The 16,894-nt window shown below is 45.8% G+C and overlaps 1 protein-coding gene across 8 annotated transcripts in view; it reads right to left on the bottom strand.

Annotated features, from left to right (window-relative positions):
* The window catches only part of HERC4 (HECT and RLD domain containing E3 ubiquitin protein ligase 4), a 280,806-nt gene that overhangs the window by 166,898 nt on the left and 97,014 nt on the right, over positions 1–16,894 (bottom strand). For 7 of the 8 annotated variants that reach the window (XM_029609698.1, XM_029609697.1, XM_029609695.1 and 4 more), the window contains 4 exons: positions 15,061–15,152; positions 14,451–14,581; positions 5,457–5,617; positions 3,406–3,543 (listed from right to left, as the gene is read on the bottom strand). In XM_029609698.1, coding sequence (XP_029465558.1) covers positions 3,406–3,543; positions 5,457–5,617; positions 14,451–14,581; positions 15,061–15,152 — 522 coding nt within the window. The remainder of the gene's footprint in view (positions 1–3,405; positions 3,544–5,456; positions 5,618–14,450; positions 14,582–15,060; positions 15,153–16,894) is intronic. The other variant, XM_029609702.1, reaches the window with a different exon arrangement.

Raw genomic sequence — 16,894 nt, 5'->3', positions numbered from 1 at the left:
AGTATTTTGTGCCTGGCATCCTCCTCTGTCAGTAACTGAAATGCAATGGCTTCTGCCATTGCCCTCACAAATCTACACGCTTCTGGAGAAGTTCTGAGGGGAGACCTTTAGAGCCATTGGAGGACGACTTCGTGGTGTCATCCCTCCAATGGTCACAGGAGCCCTCATCCTCACTGAAACCGACAGGGGAAAGGACCTTAGGTACTGAGCCTTCTTCTAGAGGTGCAGGCACCAGCAAAGCTGGGCAAGGGACTGCAGGCCTTGGTGTCTCAGCTGGCCTAGGTGGAGCTTCCTCCTTCAAGGAACCAGCAACGACCACCATATTGGCAGGGGGAGATTTTGGTGCCAAGATGGGCACTGATGCCAGCTGGGTCGTAACACGCCGATGAGCGCATGGAGCTTCTCTAACAGTGGCTCTAAGATGGACAGTGCCACGGGACCGATGCTTCACATCGCCTGCTCAACCGCCAATTGAACTTGCCACTCAAGCTCCTCCTGGACCACTGCCAATATCTACACCAACTGGGAGGAAGGAGAGGTGGCATCACAGAATGAGCTGGCCCATCCCTGTGCCCGACACCATGCATCGATGGGGACAGAGGCTGATATTTCTTTGGGTTCCCTCAATGCTCGGCACGGTCTTTCCCCAGTGCCGAGGCCGATGACGAGGAACCAGATGTCCTCAGCCTGGAGGAGCCAGATGGTAGCCGTCTCTGGCGTTTCTAGCAGCCGAACTTGTGAGATTGGAAAATTGGGTATCCAAATGGGAGATGAAATTTAATGTGGATAAGTGCAAGGTGATGCACATAGGGAAAAATAATCCCTGTTGTAGTTACACGATGTTAGGTTCCATATTAGGAGTTACACCCAGGAAAGAGATCTAGGTGTCATAGTGGATAATACATTGAAATTGTTGGCTCAGTGTGCTACGGCAGTCAAAAAAGCAAACAGAATGTTAGGAATTATTAGGAAGGGATTAGTGAATAAAACAGAGGATGTCATAATGCCCCTGTATTGCTCCATGGTGAGACCGCACCTCGAATACTGTGTACAATTCTGGTCACCGCATCTCAAGAAAGATATAGTTGTGATGGAGAAAGTACAGAGAAGGGTAACCAAAATGAAAAAGGGGTGGAATAGCTCCCCTATGAGGAAAGGCTAAAGAGGTTAGGGCTGTTTAGCTTGGAGAAGAGTTGGCTGAGGGGGGGATATGATAGAGGTTTTTAAGATCATGAGAAGTCTTGAACGAGTAGACTGAATCTGTTATTTAGACTTTCGGATAATAAAAGGACTAGGGGGCATTCCATGAAGTTAGCAAGTAGCACATTTAAGACTAAATCGGAGAAAATTCTTTTTCACTCAACGCACAATTAAGCTCTGGAATTTGTTGCCAAGGGATGTGGTTAGTGTAGCTGTGTTTAAAAAGGTTTGGATAAGTTCTTGGAGGAGAAGTCCATTAACTGCTATTAATCAAATTGACTTAGGGAATAGCTACAGCTATTACTGGCATCAGTAGCATGGGATCCTCTTAGTGTTTGGGTACTTGCCAGATTCTTGTAGCCTGGATTGGCCAATGTTGGAAACAGAATGCTGGGCTTGATGGACCCTTGGTCTGACCCAGTATGGCAGTTTCTTATGTTCTTATGACTGCACAGGCAGAACTGATGGTCCCACTGATGTCGATGGCTTGGTGTCCATTGGTGTGGCTCCGAGGTACTTCGATGCTGATGGCTCGGGTTTTCTCTGGCCTGAAGAGTTGTTCCATCTTATCGAGCTGAAGGTGATGTCCATTTGGGGTCATCTGGGTACCTTTGCGGCAACCCGGACGTCATGAGATGCCCCCAGGCAGAGGAAACATTCATCTTGGGGGGTCTGTGATGGCCATGGTTCTCAGGCACCAAGTGCATCACTTGAAATGAGACACGGCCATGATGGGACAAAATAAATGGGAAGCAAGATCAAAATCTATGGCGGCAAAAGCCAGGGGGCATCAAAGCACCGCCGTCGCAGGGAATTGATGGTGAATGGAATCTTACTGACAAACAACAAAAACCCTGACTAGGAACACTATGGGGAGAACCAAGAAGGACCTGACAGCAAACGCATGCGAAAAAAAATCTCAAAAAAAGCAAAAAAATGGAAAAAACTTTTTTAAACAGGCCTAAAAGGCCATAAGTGAGCTCACCAACTGCAATGCTGCAGATCCGCAGACAATGTGAAACTGAAAAGGGACCCTGCTTGGGTGCATGAATTAGGGCATGCCCAGTGTGGCAAATCAAAGTTTTAGAAACTCTGACATACGTTTTCCGTGTCGGGGCTCCATCTGATGATGTCACCCATGTGTGAGGACTACCATCCTGTTTGTCCTCGAAGAAGATAGAGTACCAAGAGATATAATCAAAGACCAAGAAAATGTGGCTTACAGATACTGAAACAGGCTTAACTGTTTTGGCACCACTCGCCTGTTTAAAAAGAAAATCCAATCTCACCTCAATATGCTGCCTCAGCATTTGCCTCCTGGGGGAGATAGGTGAATGGTAAGGGCTTGTGTGTGAACTCTCTCAGGGTCAAGCAAGGGTATTAGGCATCCAAGGTGAATCTTAAAGCCTTGTGGGCTCCCCCTCACCACTCACAATTAATAATTAAACATTTATAACATTTTACATGGAAGAGGACATTCAAAGTAGAGTCTTCTGAAGTAAAATTATCACTTACATCAACGGGCATATTATATTTACATACACTGCTGTGGTGCCAATAAGGAAACCCTGCAAGAGACACTTGGAACCCTTCTGTTATCAGGCTTATTGTAAAGTGTGGTGGGTTCGGCGCTTGGCCTCAGAAAGCCATAAGTAAACTGAGCTATAAATATACTAAACCTCTCTAACACTAACTGCCAGCATCCAAACACTAAGAACCCGGCCCATAAAAATGCAACACTGCAAATATTACTCTAGGCCTTAATACACTAATATCTATCTATTAGGAAAACAGAAAAAGTCAAGCTGCTATAGATCGCTACACAGAACTACACAGTAGCAGTATACCTCACCTCGGTCAGTCATGCAGAGCACAGATAGATCCTCACCAAAAACAGATTAACAAGACCATAAGGTATAAAGAGAAATGTAAAGATAAACTGAACCGGAAACCACAACAAGCCAGACTGCTTTCAGTGTAAAAACAGAGTCATAAAAATGTTTAAAAAGTAGTAAAAAAAAAATAGTTTTATTATTGGGTGATTTAATCAGGATAAAAAAATTCCCCACTCTCCATAGTGGGAGCTTTTGATTTCCAGTCACCCTGAGATTGTTCTGCACACAAACTTTGTCCACGCTCTCTCATATTTACACAAACACACACTCTTCTCCCCCTCCAGAATGCACAAATGGCAGCAGCTTCCACCTTCAGCCCAAGGAGCTGACTGGACTCCTCTTCCTTCTTCCCAGGACATGGACAGATGCTGATCCTGCTCCTTCTGGTCGTTGTGACTGTACTTTCTTTTTCCCACCCGTGTAGGCCCATGTGACACAACTTCTTCTTCTGTGCCCATGCAGAGGGAAAAAACAAGGAATCACAATCATTGCAGTTTTGCTACTCTCCTGTGCCACCCCCAAAATTGTGGTGCACTAAGCGGCTGCTTAGTGCTTCCACTGGCCCTGCACTCTTTCCCACTTAACCCCACTCCCCTCTTCCATCTCACTCACAACCCCTTCCCCATCTCTTACGTACATCTCCCCCTTCCCTCTCCTCATTCACATCCCCCCTCCTTCTCCTATCCCAGTCACCCCCTTCCCTTTCCTCATTCACACACACCTCTCTCTTCCCTCCTCTCAGTCACCCCCTCCCTTCCATCTAATTCCACTGACTCATCCCATTGACCCCCTCCAAACTCATCTCCACACACACACTCATTCTCTCTCTCACTCCTTCCCTTCTCTTCCCTCTCACCCCCATCCACTCAGCAGGTCTTCTACTCTGAGTGCACGCCACCATCCCACTCAGCCAAGGGGGTCCTCTTTCTGCCCACGGGGGATGAGAACCCCCAAGGGTAGGTTACCATTTGGTGGCACTGCTGTTACAGCAGCTGGGATCTTCTTTCTGCCTGTGAGCAGGGATGGCCTGCCCCCTGAGATGAAGCTGGGTGGATCAGGGCCTAGGTGGCCCATCCTGACACCTATGCAGTTTTGTCAACTCCTACTTGAAAAAAGTCACTAGATCCACTGTGAAAAGTCTCCAAATTGGTTAACATGTAGCTAAAACCATGTTGATGCACAGTGGCATCAGCACAGCTGGTGAACCTAAGATTGGTGGGGAAAGCAAAGTGGCTCACACTCAAACACACTCCTTTGCTCATTCAGAAACTGACATACATTATTGCATTCTCTCAGTCACACACACTTTCTGAGACATGCTCAGACACTGACACAATCTCCTGCTCTCTTAGATACAGCACACACACACTCTTAGACACTAACACACATACTCAGACACTGACACACTCATACATGATTCTACTTCTTCTTGTGTGCTCACTTAGCGAGTATCCACTCCTCTGGACTGGCTAACTAAGGGCTCTGCAGCATCATCACGTAAAAGTTCCTGCCCTTATTGCCAGCCCTTACCCTAGCCTGTAGCAGCCACCTTTATACTTTCTCCTCCCTCTTCAGGCACTCACTGTCTCCATTTGCTCTGTCAATGGTCCACTGCATTGCCCTTCTCTAAGATCAGCCCAGTCAGCTCACACAGAAGCTTGGCTAGCATAGCAGAGAACCTCCCCTGACTCCCAGGAAGACAGCAGCAAACAAACAAAAAAAGATTACTGATGATAAAACACAGCCCTCGCCTTGTCTTCTGTTGCTGTCAGTCTGTCATAAGATGATGATAAAAGTTGCAGCTCCTGTGGTTTTTTTTTGCAGGCTATGATTTGTTCTCCTTTCAGCAGAAAGAACTTGTCTGTGACATCATCAGATTCTCCAGGGTAGGAGGAAGAGAGTGGAGAGGGGAGAGACATAATCAGCAGAGCCTGTTCTGAGACAGGGAGGGGGCTGGACCAGTGAACACTGCACTCTCCTTCAGACTCTAGACAAAGGTCTCACTCTCATGTACTCTCCTGCAGCACTCTTGCCAGAAGAGGTCACTCTTGCACGTTTCAGCTTCCAGATATTCAGTAAATAGGGAGCCTGATAGACATTTAGAAGGGGGGGGGGGGGGAGTAGTTGCCGCTGGCAGCTAAAATTGGTTTTTTTTTTGGTGGGGGAGGCCATGGTTCCTATGCCCCCCCCCTTTCTAACACCTATACATACAGGAAATTTTATAGACTTTACAAGAGCAAAACCTACATATTTGATGAATGTCATGTGAAAATGCACAAAGTAGAATAAGCAACAACATTTTGAACTCATACACTAATAAACTATGTAATAGCATGCACATTGGTAATGCCATCTCCTTACTTGATGTAGATGGGCTCTGCCTACTGTGAGAAATCCAGTTGCCTTTTACAGTGAAAGGACTTTTCCTGTTGCAAGTTGTCCCAGTTCCCAGCTGTCCATTACCTCCAAGGCCAAAGGAATAAATTCTCCCAGACGTAGGAACAAAAGCTAAAGTGTGCTGTCTAGTAATAACATCAAAAATACATAGTTACAAACAACAAATACGTAATCTATAATCCAAAATAAAAGGCCATATTTTAATTTATTCACTCAAATATGTATCATAAAAAGAGTAGATACAGGGAGGGTAATTTAAAAAGTCATTTAGAGAATAAATGTTGCTTTACCTGAGGAAATAGGCTTTTAAAAAATTGTCTATCCAATTTACAGGTAAAAATACGTGCATAGGGGCCTCCATGCACATACTTTTACACACAATGACAAAACGCATTCCTAGGGGATGTGGCTGAGGAGGGGTTTAGAACTATGGGCAATCTCACATTTTACAGTTTTTTTCCAGAAAACTATCTATGCATGCTAGTGGGGGCTAATGTTTGCAGGTAGTTTTTCTAGGTTATTTTCAAAGTGAACATGTGCAGGTACTTTCACTTTGAAAACTGGTGCAAAGACTGCAGATAAGACTTTCCTGCAAACTTTCCACCAAAGCAGACAGACCATCTTAAAATCACCCTGTATATTCATTTCATCAAAAAACATGAAAGTTCACACTGTCCTCAAATTTTCATGCATAAACAAATTAAGAGGCCTGTGTTTAATACCTTGTGTTTCATTTTTATTGACAGATTACAGCATATGTATGTCTCAGTCATAAGTTACCATAAAAGATGCTTTCAACTTTCAAAAGTACAACCGCAAGGAAAAGGCTGACACTTGGTATTATGGAACACTGTCCATAAGATTTCTGCCTTCCCAAGTACAATAAATGTCTGCCCATATTTAATTATACATGACTAGCAGAACTGCTCATTCTACACACAAGTGTAGAATGGGCACATAAGTGTGCATGCCTATTTGAAGGGAGAGGCTAAGCAAGGAAAAAGTGAAGCTCCCTTCAGCATCTTGACGATAAACAAAACTAGGGCTTTTGTTGCTGGTTGGCTTGGCTACCAGTTGAATAGCTGATTGGTTGGCAAGACTTTTTTTACTTCTTTCTAGTCCAGCCAGGATAGCAAGTGTTGCTTACCTGTAACAGGTGTTCTCACAGGACAGCAGGATGTTAGTCCTCATATATGGGTGACATCATCAGGATGGAGCCCAATCACGGAAAACGTCTGTCAAAGTTTCCAGAACTTTGACTGGCCCCTACTGGGCATGCCCAGCATGGCACTAACTCTGCAGCTAGCAGGGGTCCCCCTTCAGTTTTATTTGATAGCTACAGGCAGTGCCGAAAAAATAAAACAAAACGTTATGAACCCAACGCCGCGGGGCGGCGGGCGGGTTTCGTGAGGACTAACATCCTGCTGTCCTGTGAGAACACCTGTTACAGGTAAGCAACACTTGCTTTCTCAAAGGACAAGCAGGATGGTAGTCCTCACATATGGGTGAGTACCGAGCTGAGGATGTCTGAAAATGCACCAAATGTACCCAACAGCGTGCAACAGGCACAACAACTGGGGTGGAATTTGGTAGAGGGCATCCTGAACCCCACTGGGCAGGCGGAAGGGTGTTGGTACGTCACATTGGAAATAGGTTATGCAGGACAGATTGGCCAAAGATTGGCAATAGTGGGCTGTGAAAGTGTGGAGAGAACTCCAGGTGGCAGCCCTGCAAATGTCAGGAAGCGGCACCGATCATAGGTGTGTTACTGAAGTCGCCATGGCCCTCACAGAGTGTGCTTTAACACGGTCTTGGAAAGGAATGCCTGCTTGCTGATAGCAAAAAGATATGCAGTCTGCCAACCAGGAGGAGAGAGTCTGCTTACCCACAGGTAGCCCTAATTTATTGGGATGGAAAGAGACGAATAACTGAGTGCTCTTCCTGTGGGCAACTGTACGGTCTAGATAGAACGCTAGAGCCCGTTTACAGTCAAGGGTATGCAGAGCCTGTTCCCCTGGGTTGGAGTGGGGCCTGGGAAAGAAGATAGGTAGTATGATGGATTGATTAATGTGAAACTCCGAAACTACCTTAGGCAAAAACTTAGGGTGAGTGCGGAGTACCGCCCGGTCCTGCAGGAGTTTAGTGTAAGGCGGATAGCTAACTAGGGCCTGTAACTCACTAAAACTGCGAGCTGAAGTGATAGCCAAAAGGAAAATCACTTTCCATGTGAGATATTTTAGGTCACAGGAGTGAAGAGGTTCGAATGGTGGTTTCATGAGCTGCCCGAGAACCAGATTAAGGTCCCAAGAAGGGGCCGGAGGACGTAAAGGTGGCTTGATATGGAGCAAGCCTTTCAGAAAACGTGTTATGAGGGGTTGAACCGATATAGAGACATCCCCGACACCTCTATGGAAGGCGGCTACCGCACTGACATGCATTCTGATGGAAGAGGTCTTTAGTCCTGATTCCGATAAATGCCAGAGATAGTCCAAAAACCTTGGGATTGGACAGTAAAAGGGATCAAGAGATTGCGAAGAACACCATGATGTATACCTTTTCTATTTATAGGAATAAGACTTTCTTGTGGAAGGCTTCCATGAAGCAATCAGGACACGAGAAACCGAATCTGAAAGGTTAAGTGGTTGAAGGATTAACCTTTCAACATCCATGCCGTCAGGGACAAGGCCTGAAGATTGGGATGGCGTAGACATCCGTCGTTCTGAGTGATCAGAAGCGGGTCTGTTCCCAAGGGAATGTGCCTGTGGATGGAGAGATCCTGGAGTATGGGAAACCACACTTGGCGTGGCCAGTGAGGTGCTATCAGGATCATGGTTCCCTTGTCCTGACGGAGCTTCACGAGAGTCTTTGAGGGAAGAGGAAGTGGAGGGAATGCATAAAACAGACCGGCTGCCCACAAGAGGGAGAATGCATCTCTGGGCTGAGAGCGCTCGCTCCGAATGAGGGAGCAGTAATTGTCCACTTTGTGGTTCTGAGGGGACGCAAAGAGGTCTATTTGGGGATAACCCCATTGCTGGAAGAGAGAGGTCGCTACCGAGGGGTTGAGAGACCACTCGTGCGGTTGGAAGACACGACTCAGTTTGTCTGCCAAGACATTGTGCACTCCCGGCAAATAGGTGGCCCTGAGGTACATCGAGTGGGAGAGCGCTTCCGCCCAAATCTGCGCAGCTTCCTGACACAGAAGGAAGGAGCCTGGGCCTCCTTGCTTGTTGATGTACCACATGGCCACCTGGTTGTCCGTCTGAATCAGGATGACGTGATTTGATAGGCAATTCTGAAAAGCTCTGAGAGCATATCGCATTGCTCGAAGCTCCAGGAAATTTATCTGGTGTTTGGCTTCCTCTGGAGACCAAGATCCTTGTGTCTGTAGATCGTTCACATGAGCTCCCCACCCGAGGTTGGAAGCGTCGGTGGTGAGAATGAATTGAGGATCTGGTAGGTGAAAAGGCAGTCCCTGGAGGAGACTGTTCTGATCTTTCCACCAGGCGAGAGACAGACGGAGTGCGTCGGTGATGTGCACAATGGTTGACAGAGGCTGAGTCGCTTGAATCCATTGGGACCTCAGAGTCCAATGCATGACTCTCATGGCCAGGCGGGCCATTGGTGTGAGATGGACTGAAGATGCCATGTGTCCGAGAAGGACAAGGAATTGCCGAGCTGTTGCTGTATACTGAGACTGCAACTGGTGAGCGAGGGACACGAGGGTTTGCACTCGTTGAGGTAGAAAGGCTTTTGCCTGTAAGGTGTCCAAGTCTGCCCCAATGAACGACAAGGTTTGAGATGGGACTAAACAGAATTTCTCGTAATTGACGAGAAATCCTAGAGAAATTAGAGAGTGTGTAGGGTCAAATCCAGGGACGATCGAGTGGCTTGCTGGGTTGGGGCCCTGATTAACCAGTCGTCTAGATAGGAAAGGTGTTCACGTCTACCCCTGAGAAAGGCTGCGACAACTACGAGACATTTGGTAAAGACTCGTGGTGCCGATGCTAGGCCGAATGGAAGCAATCGGTATTGATAGTGCTTTGGGCCTACTAAAAACCTGAGGTACTTGCGATGAGTTGGAGATATGCAATGTTGGTGTATGCATCCTGGAGGTCCAGAGAGCAGAGCCAGTCTCCTCTTTGTAGAAGAGGTAGAAGCAAGCCCAAGGTTACCATCTTGAACTTTTCCCGTTGGAGGTACTTGTTGAGGGCACGTAGGTCCAGGATTGGACGAAGCCCCCTGGATTTTTTGGGGATCAAAAAGTACCGGGAATAGAACCCTAGGCCTTGTTGCGAAAGAGGAACGGGTTTTACTGCTCTTAACTGGAGAAGAAGGGAAACCTCCTGCTCCAGAAGGAGAGAGTGGTCAGTTACTCTCCACGCTTGTAGAAGTGGTGAGTCCGGTGGAAAAGCAAGAAAGTTTAGATGGTAACCCTGAGCAATGATTGATGGCACCCATTGGTCGGTTGTGATTGATTGCCACATGCCGTGAAAGTGGCACAATCGACCTCCCACTGGTATGCTTGGCAGAGGAATCAGGCTGCTGCTCTCCAAGGGAAAGTCAAAAACCTGAAGCAGGCCCCGGCTGGGGAGCTGCTTGTGGCTTTTGCTTCCGGGGCTGGCGAGGCTGAGATTTTTGATAAGGCCTCGTAACCTTGCTGGTGGAGGATAGTACTTCCTTGGGTGGAAGAATGAAGAGTCCTTCTTGAAGGGCTGTCTAGAAGGGAAGTCAGAAGATATCGATGAGAGCTGTTTGAGGGTTTCATGATGGTCCTTTAATTCAGCCACTATTTGCTGAATCTGTTCACCGAACAGATTATCCCCTATACAGGGCAGGTCAGAGAGCCTGTCTTGTACTTCTGGGCGAAGGTCAGAAGACTTGAGCCAGGCCCAGCGTCTTGCAGAAATGGCAGTTGCAGACACTCTAGTGGAGGTGTCGAAGATATCGTAAGCTGTTCTTATCTCATGCTTTCCTGCCTCAAACTCCTTGTTGACAAGGATTTGAAGATGATCTTGGAATTGGTCAGGCAGGGTTTCAGAGAAGTCCTGTATTTGCTTGAAAATGACCCTGTTGTTTAGGGTCATGTACAGCTGGTAAGAAGCAATTCTGGAGATGAGCATGGCCCCTTGGAACACTTGTCGACCAATATTGTCTAGGAACTTGTGTTCCTTAACAGGAGGGGTAGAGGAGTGAGGCTTCGTCCTTTTTGCTTTCTTTTGAGCTGATTCTACCACAACTGAGTGGTGGTCGAGCTGAGATTTTTGAAAGCCAGGGGCTGACTGTACTAGATAGGTAGTGTCAGCCTTTCTGTGTACTGGGGCAATGGATCCAGGATTTTCCCAGTTCTTTTTGAGGAGGTCAAGAAGGACTTGATGAATGGGAATAGAAGTGATCACTTTAGGGGTAATCCAGGAACTGGAGAAGCTCCATCATCTGGTGCCTATCATCTTGCTCCATCTGAAGCTGAAAAGGGACCAATTCCGACATTTCCTTCACAAAATTAATGAAAGAAAGGTCCTCTGGAGGAGAACGCTTTCTACTTTCAGTAGGAGAAGGAGGTGAAGGTAAGTCATCGGTGTCTGTGGAAGTATCATCACCCCAGGTGTCATAAGGATCAGCAGGCTGACCTGTAGGACAAGAAGGGGGTTGAATACCTGAAGGGCCTGGCTGAGGCTCCCAGAAAATCGAAGGAATCACCGTACACCGTGGACGCCCTGGGGGGTATCGGTGCTGGCATTGAAGGCATCGATGGCGCCAATGTGCGTATCGCCCCCGATGAATGAATCTGTGGTGAGGGACGACATGGCATCGATGGCTGAGGCAATACCCCTGAAGGAGGAATGCGGAATGGTGTTCCCTCCTCCCGATGAAGCTGTCATCGGGGAGCGCACCGGAGCCATTGGATCCCGGGAATCACCGGTGGAAGGGCAGTCATGAGCGCCTCCATCCGGGATAGCAGCGGTGCCAGCGTTGCTGGAATCGGGTCTGTGACCAGTTCCACTCTCAGTGCCGGTGTCTGCGCTGGAGGAACCTGGAGTCATTGCATCGCCTTGTCGATGGCCTCCTGGACTAGCCGGTCCAGTTCTTCCCGGAGACCTGGGGCAATCAGCCCTGGCTCCGTGACGGAAGAGGGAGGCTGAGGCACAGTCGGAGGGACCACCTTTACAGGCGGAATCGCGACTCCTAAACCCCGATCGGGTGAGGGTTGCCTTGATGTCCCGGTCACAGGTGTGGTCTGTGCCGTTCCTGGACGGGGCTTCTTCGATGGTGGCTTGGACGGTGGCGAGGTCGATAATTTCGCTCCCTCGACGGTCCGAGACTTACGATGTCTATGGTGATGTTTCTCCCTACGATCCCCTCGATCTTGAGGGGGAGAAATGGGAGTCTATGGCCGTGAAGACGTCGATGGCGGGCGGTCACCGGACGGTTGTCGATGCTGGTGCGACTTAGACGGTGCCGGTTCCGATGAAGTCGACGCGATGGACGGCGTCGGGGTGTGAGCACGGAAAAGGAGTCCCATCTTCTCCATTCTGGCTTTGCGACCCTTTGGTGTCATGAGGGCACAATTTGGTGCAAGTCAGGACATCATGCTCAAGGCCTAAACACATTACACAGACTCCATGAGGGTCTGTGATAGACATGGTGCGAGTACAGTCCGGGCACCAACGAAACCCCGACGCCATGGCCATAGAAAAATCGAGCCGCGGTACGGTCGACGGCCAGTAGGCCGCGAGGGCCAAACTCAACGGTAATCGAAGAAAAACGGTGAAAAACTTACCAGAGTACAGCGGCCTGAGAAAAGTCAGAGGAGGGACCCCTGTGGGGCAATCTAATTTTAATTAACCCGTGAGGAAAATTTCTGTCAGGAATCTCTTCAGAGCTCCTAAACTGCGAGGTTACTGCTGTGCGGAAAAAAGAAGACTAAAGGGGGACCCCTGCTGGCTGCAGGGTTAGTGCCATGCTGGGCATGCCCAGTAGGGGCCAGTCAAAGTTCTGGAAACTTTGACAGAAGTTTTCCGTGATTGGGCTCCATTCCTGATGATGTCACCCATATGTGAGGACTACTATCCTGCTTGTCCTGTGAGAAACCCTTATACATATTTTATATGGAGAGAGATCGATCACACACACACACACCATCAGTGTCAGCAACCTTTCATCTCTTGCTCTGTCTCTATAAAGTTTTCAATAAATGGGTTTTCTAAAACAGAGTGCTGTACTCAAATTCCATAGCAGCTGAAACCAAACCCTAGCAATTACAGAAATACGATCACTATCTTATGTTTAAAAGTGCTATCACATTTGTAAATCACAAGGTTGCAGAACATAAAATAAGAAAATGAATTGGTGGCAACGTAAACAGAGAGGGGAATTTTATAATAGACCATGGAGGGCTAAAGTCTGTGGACACTTTGTACCCGCAGACTTTAACCCAAAGTTTATGTGCACAAATCCAATTAAAAAAATCTTTTGTTGTCCCAATATGCACATATGTATACGCTCAGAAAGTTACTCATGCTGCTGAGCGTGTGTAACTCTGTTTGCACTTGTTTATGGACATATGCTCCAATTCCTCCCCTGGAATGCCTCCTCCTAGCATAGGTAAAAAATATGTTTTTATATGCACAACCCCTAAAACAGGATTTTATGCACACAAGTCCGACTGCGTTCTTTCATTAGGTTTTATCATGTTTTTCTGATATGAATAGAATCCATGTTTTTAACAGTTTTGAGACTGATTTAAACTGCCTTTATTATTTTTTTTTGCAAAGGCATATATGTGAATCCTTTGAGCCCTCAGTCTGGCTTTCTTGCCAGTTGTTTTTTTTTTTTCAAAGCACAGCTTTAATTAAAACAATTAAGATGAAAAGAATGCAATAATAGTATGTAGTATTTTAATATTATGTTTATTATTAAAATGGCTCACTAAGGCCTAGATTTATCAAAATGCTATAAATATAGCGGAAATAGTGCCCGTGACAAAAAGAAAGGGCGTGGTTAGGCTAATTTTCCTGCTCCTGCTGTTTGAATCTATGAAAGGTACATAATGCTTTCTGCTGTTTGAATCGAGGAAAGGTACAAGAGAAGTTCATTTGTACAATGCACTCTCTACTTAGCTTCAAACAAGCTAGGTAGTGAGTGCATTGTACAAATCAAGCCATCTTGTACCTTTCCTCGATTCAAACAGCAGAAATTCTTCAGTGCTGTCAACTTTGCTGTTCGTACCTCCTACCGTGTATGTAAAGTCCCCCCCCCCCCCCAAACCCCACTCCAAGTTAAAAGTGCCCCTTCTTACAGTGGTATAAATAGTGGAGTGACATTGTTCTCTACAAAGGCTCTCCCCCCCCCCCCAGAATGAACTAGTGTTAAACCCCTAACACAAAAATGATATATGACCTGGTAAGAGCCATTGGGCTATTTATTTTTAGGGGGGTAAGATGGGAGTGGGTTTGTCTTTACTTTTAAACCAAGTCTCCCTAAATGCTGCCAATAATACAGCTGAGTGGCTCCAGGGAATCCTCGCCAGCTGGAGGGAGATCACCTCCGAGAAATACCCTTTGCACTATTCTACTACTCCCTCCCGGTACCTGATGAACAAGGAATCCATCCACAAGAAGTACTAAAGCATGAGTTAATGGGCCAGTTTTAATCCTTAAATCAACAACATAACAAAAATACTCCCTCTCATATACAATTGATTTCTTCAGCCTTTTGGGTTACTTTGTGCCCTGCCTCAGGGATCAGTGAGATGGGTGTTCCTACCATTTTTAACCAAGGATGACTTCCAGTTTCTGGCATGTTTGCAATACGTCTTATACTGCAGAATGAATCTTACCAAAGCAGCAGAAATCTCTCTTAAGACTTATTGTCATTTTGCTATTTACTGAAGACATTCTGTGCCAAATCAATTTTCATTGTTGCCCTTGGCCATTAAACAATTGCCATATTAGTCTTTACCTGCCACAGGCTATCTGTGTGACGATATTTCCCATGAGTTCAAAGACTTTCCTTGGGTTTATTTCATGGTTGGTAGAATTGTGTCCCAACTGACCATATCCTCCAGCTCCAAATGTAAATACACCTCCTTCCTAACCCATACAAAACATCGAGATTTAGGATTAATACTCGAAACAGTAGAAGGCAAGAGTCTACATTTTGCTTCTCAATTTTCCTGGCCTACCTTGTCCAGATGGTGAAAAAATTGAAAGAAATTACAAGATTCAGCATCTTGATGGCCAACAAGAATGCTACATGGCTAAAAATGTCAAAGGTTTGGGGTGCAATTGCCTTTTCATGTCTGTAAGAAAGGGTTAGCCTACATAAAAGGTACTACCTTAAGTGCATTCAGGTAGCCAATATCAAATCGACAGCTAAAATGCCAGACACATCCTAAATAATCCTGCTGCATATATAAATGTCAATTTCTTAAAATGTTGGCATTACTATTGCAATATAATCCCTGACATCAATAAAACTAGCAAATTATCAAGAGAAGATGTAACATCATTTATCACTAAATGTGATGTGACAAGTTAATATAAAAAATGTACCTCCTTAACGTAAGTACCTTAGTAAGAGCAGCTGTATGATCTTCTCCACAAGATATGTGAACAATCTTCTGAGACCTTAATGACTTTAAAAGGACAGGATAATACTTATCTGCAATTTAACAGCAAATGAAAATTTACTTTATTATAAAATTTGTAAAAAATCAATACTAAGTGGTCCCTTTTACTGTGGTCTGTAACAGATAAAACTCCTGTTTCTAACTGCAAACTCACTGACTGACTTCTTTCTGTACAGAAAATGAAAACCAGTCTCCTTTTCATTTTGGAGGTATATTGGAGAAATTACTTACCTGATAATTTCATTTTTCATAGTGTAGACAGATGGACTCAGGACCAATTGATATAGTGTATGCCTGATAGCTGTTGGAGACTGATCAGATTTCATAAGAACATAAGAAAATGCCATACTGGGTCAGACCAATGGTCCATCAAGCCCAGCATCCTGTTTCCAACAGTGGCCAATCCAGGCCATAAAAACCTGGCAAGTACCCAAAAACTAAGTCTATTCCATGTAACCATTGCTAATGGCAGTGGCTATTCTCTAAGTGAACTTAATAGCAGGTAATGGACCTCTCCTCCAAGAACTCATCCAATCCTTTTTTAAACACAGGTATACTAACTGCACTAACCACATTCTCTGGCAACAAATTCCAGAGTTTAATTGTGCGTTGAGTAAAAAAGAACTTTCTCCGATTAGTTTTAAATGTGCCCCATGCTAACTTCATGGAGTGCCCCCTAGTCTTTCTACTATCCGAAAGAGTAAATAACCGATTCACATCTACCCTTTCTAGACCTCTCATGATTTTAAACACATCTATCATATCTCCCCTCAGTCGTCTCTTCTCCAAGCTGAAAAGTCCTAACCTCTTTAGTCTTTCCTCATAGGGGAGTTGTTCCATTCCCCTTATCATTTTGGTAGCCCTTCTCTGTACCTTCTCCATCGCAATTATATCTTTTTTGAGATGCGGCGACCAAAATTGTACACAGTATTCAAGGTGCGGTCTCACCATGGAGCGATACAGAGGCATTATGACATTTTCCGTTTTATTCACCATTCCTTTTCTAATAATTCCCAACATTCTGTTTGCTTTTTTGACTGCCGCAGCACACTGCACCGACGATTTCAATGTGTTATCCACTATGACACCTAGATCTCTTTCTTGGGTTGTAGCACCTAATATGGAACCCAACATTGTGTAATTATAGCATGTGTTATTTTTCCCTATATGCATCACCTTGCACTTATCCACATTAAATTTCATCTGCCATTTGGACGATTTGACGTTAGCCCTAGTACATATACCCCTGCAGAAGTGCAGCTCTTCAGTATTCTCCTTGAAAAGCATTGTGGATATATGTATGACTGAATAATTTGAATAACTTGATTAACTTTATAACTTAATTTGAACTGGTTGAATTGGCTATAGCTGGAGACCGCCAGTGCCCTCAACCGAGAAACATCGACACCTGGTAGGATGGGTGTCCTAGATGAAGGAAAGTATGGCTTACCTGTGAATCACTCGCTCCCGGGGATGTCCCCCGAGAATTCCATGAGTAACGGCAGCCGTAGGTAATCCCATGCTGTAGGGCGAAGTTCACTCAACAGGGTTCGTAACTGGGTCATCAGTTTTGATCTCCTTGTCAGTGTCAGGATGACCTTGTCTTGTTTGGTGTCGAACTGGACTCCCAAGTATTCTCGAGATTGGGAGGACTGCAGGCAGCTCTTGTTTGTGTTGACCACCCACTCGAGGCTTGCCAGTAGAATTTTGACTCTGTTGGTTGCCTGGTGGCTTTCCTCTGGGGATTTTGCTCTGATCAGCCAATCGTCTAGAT

This window comes from Rhinatrema bivittatum, chromosome 7, assembly GCF_901001135.1.
Source record: "Rhinatrema bivittatum chromosome 7, aRhiBiv1.1, whole genome shotgun sequence".
NCBI lineage: Eukaryota > Metazoa > Chordata > Amphibia > Gymnophiona > Rhinatrematidae > Rhinatrema > Rhinatrema bivittatum.
Note: the sequence above shows the minus strand (reverse complement) of the source record. Positions and strands in the feature narration are given on the sequence as shown.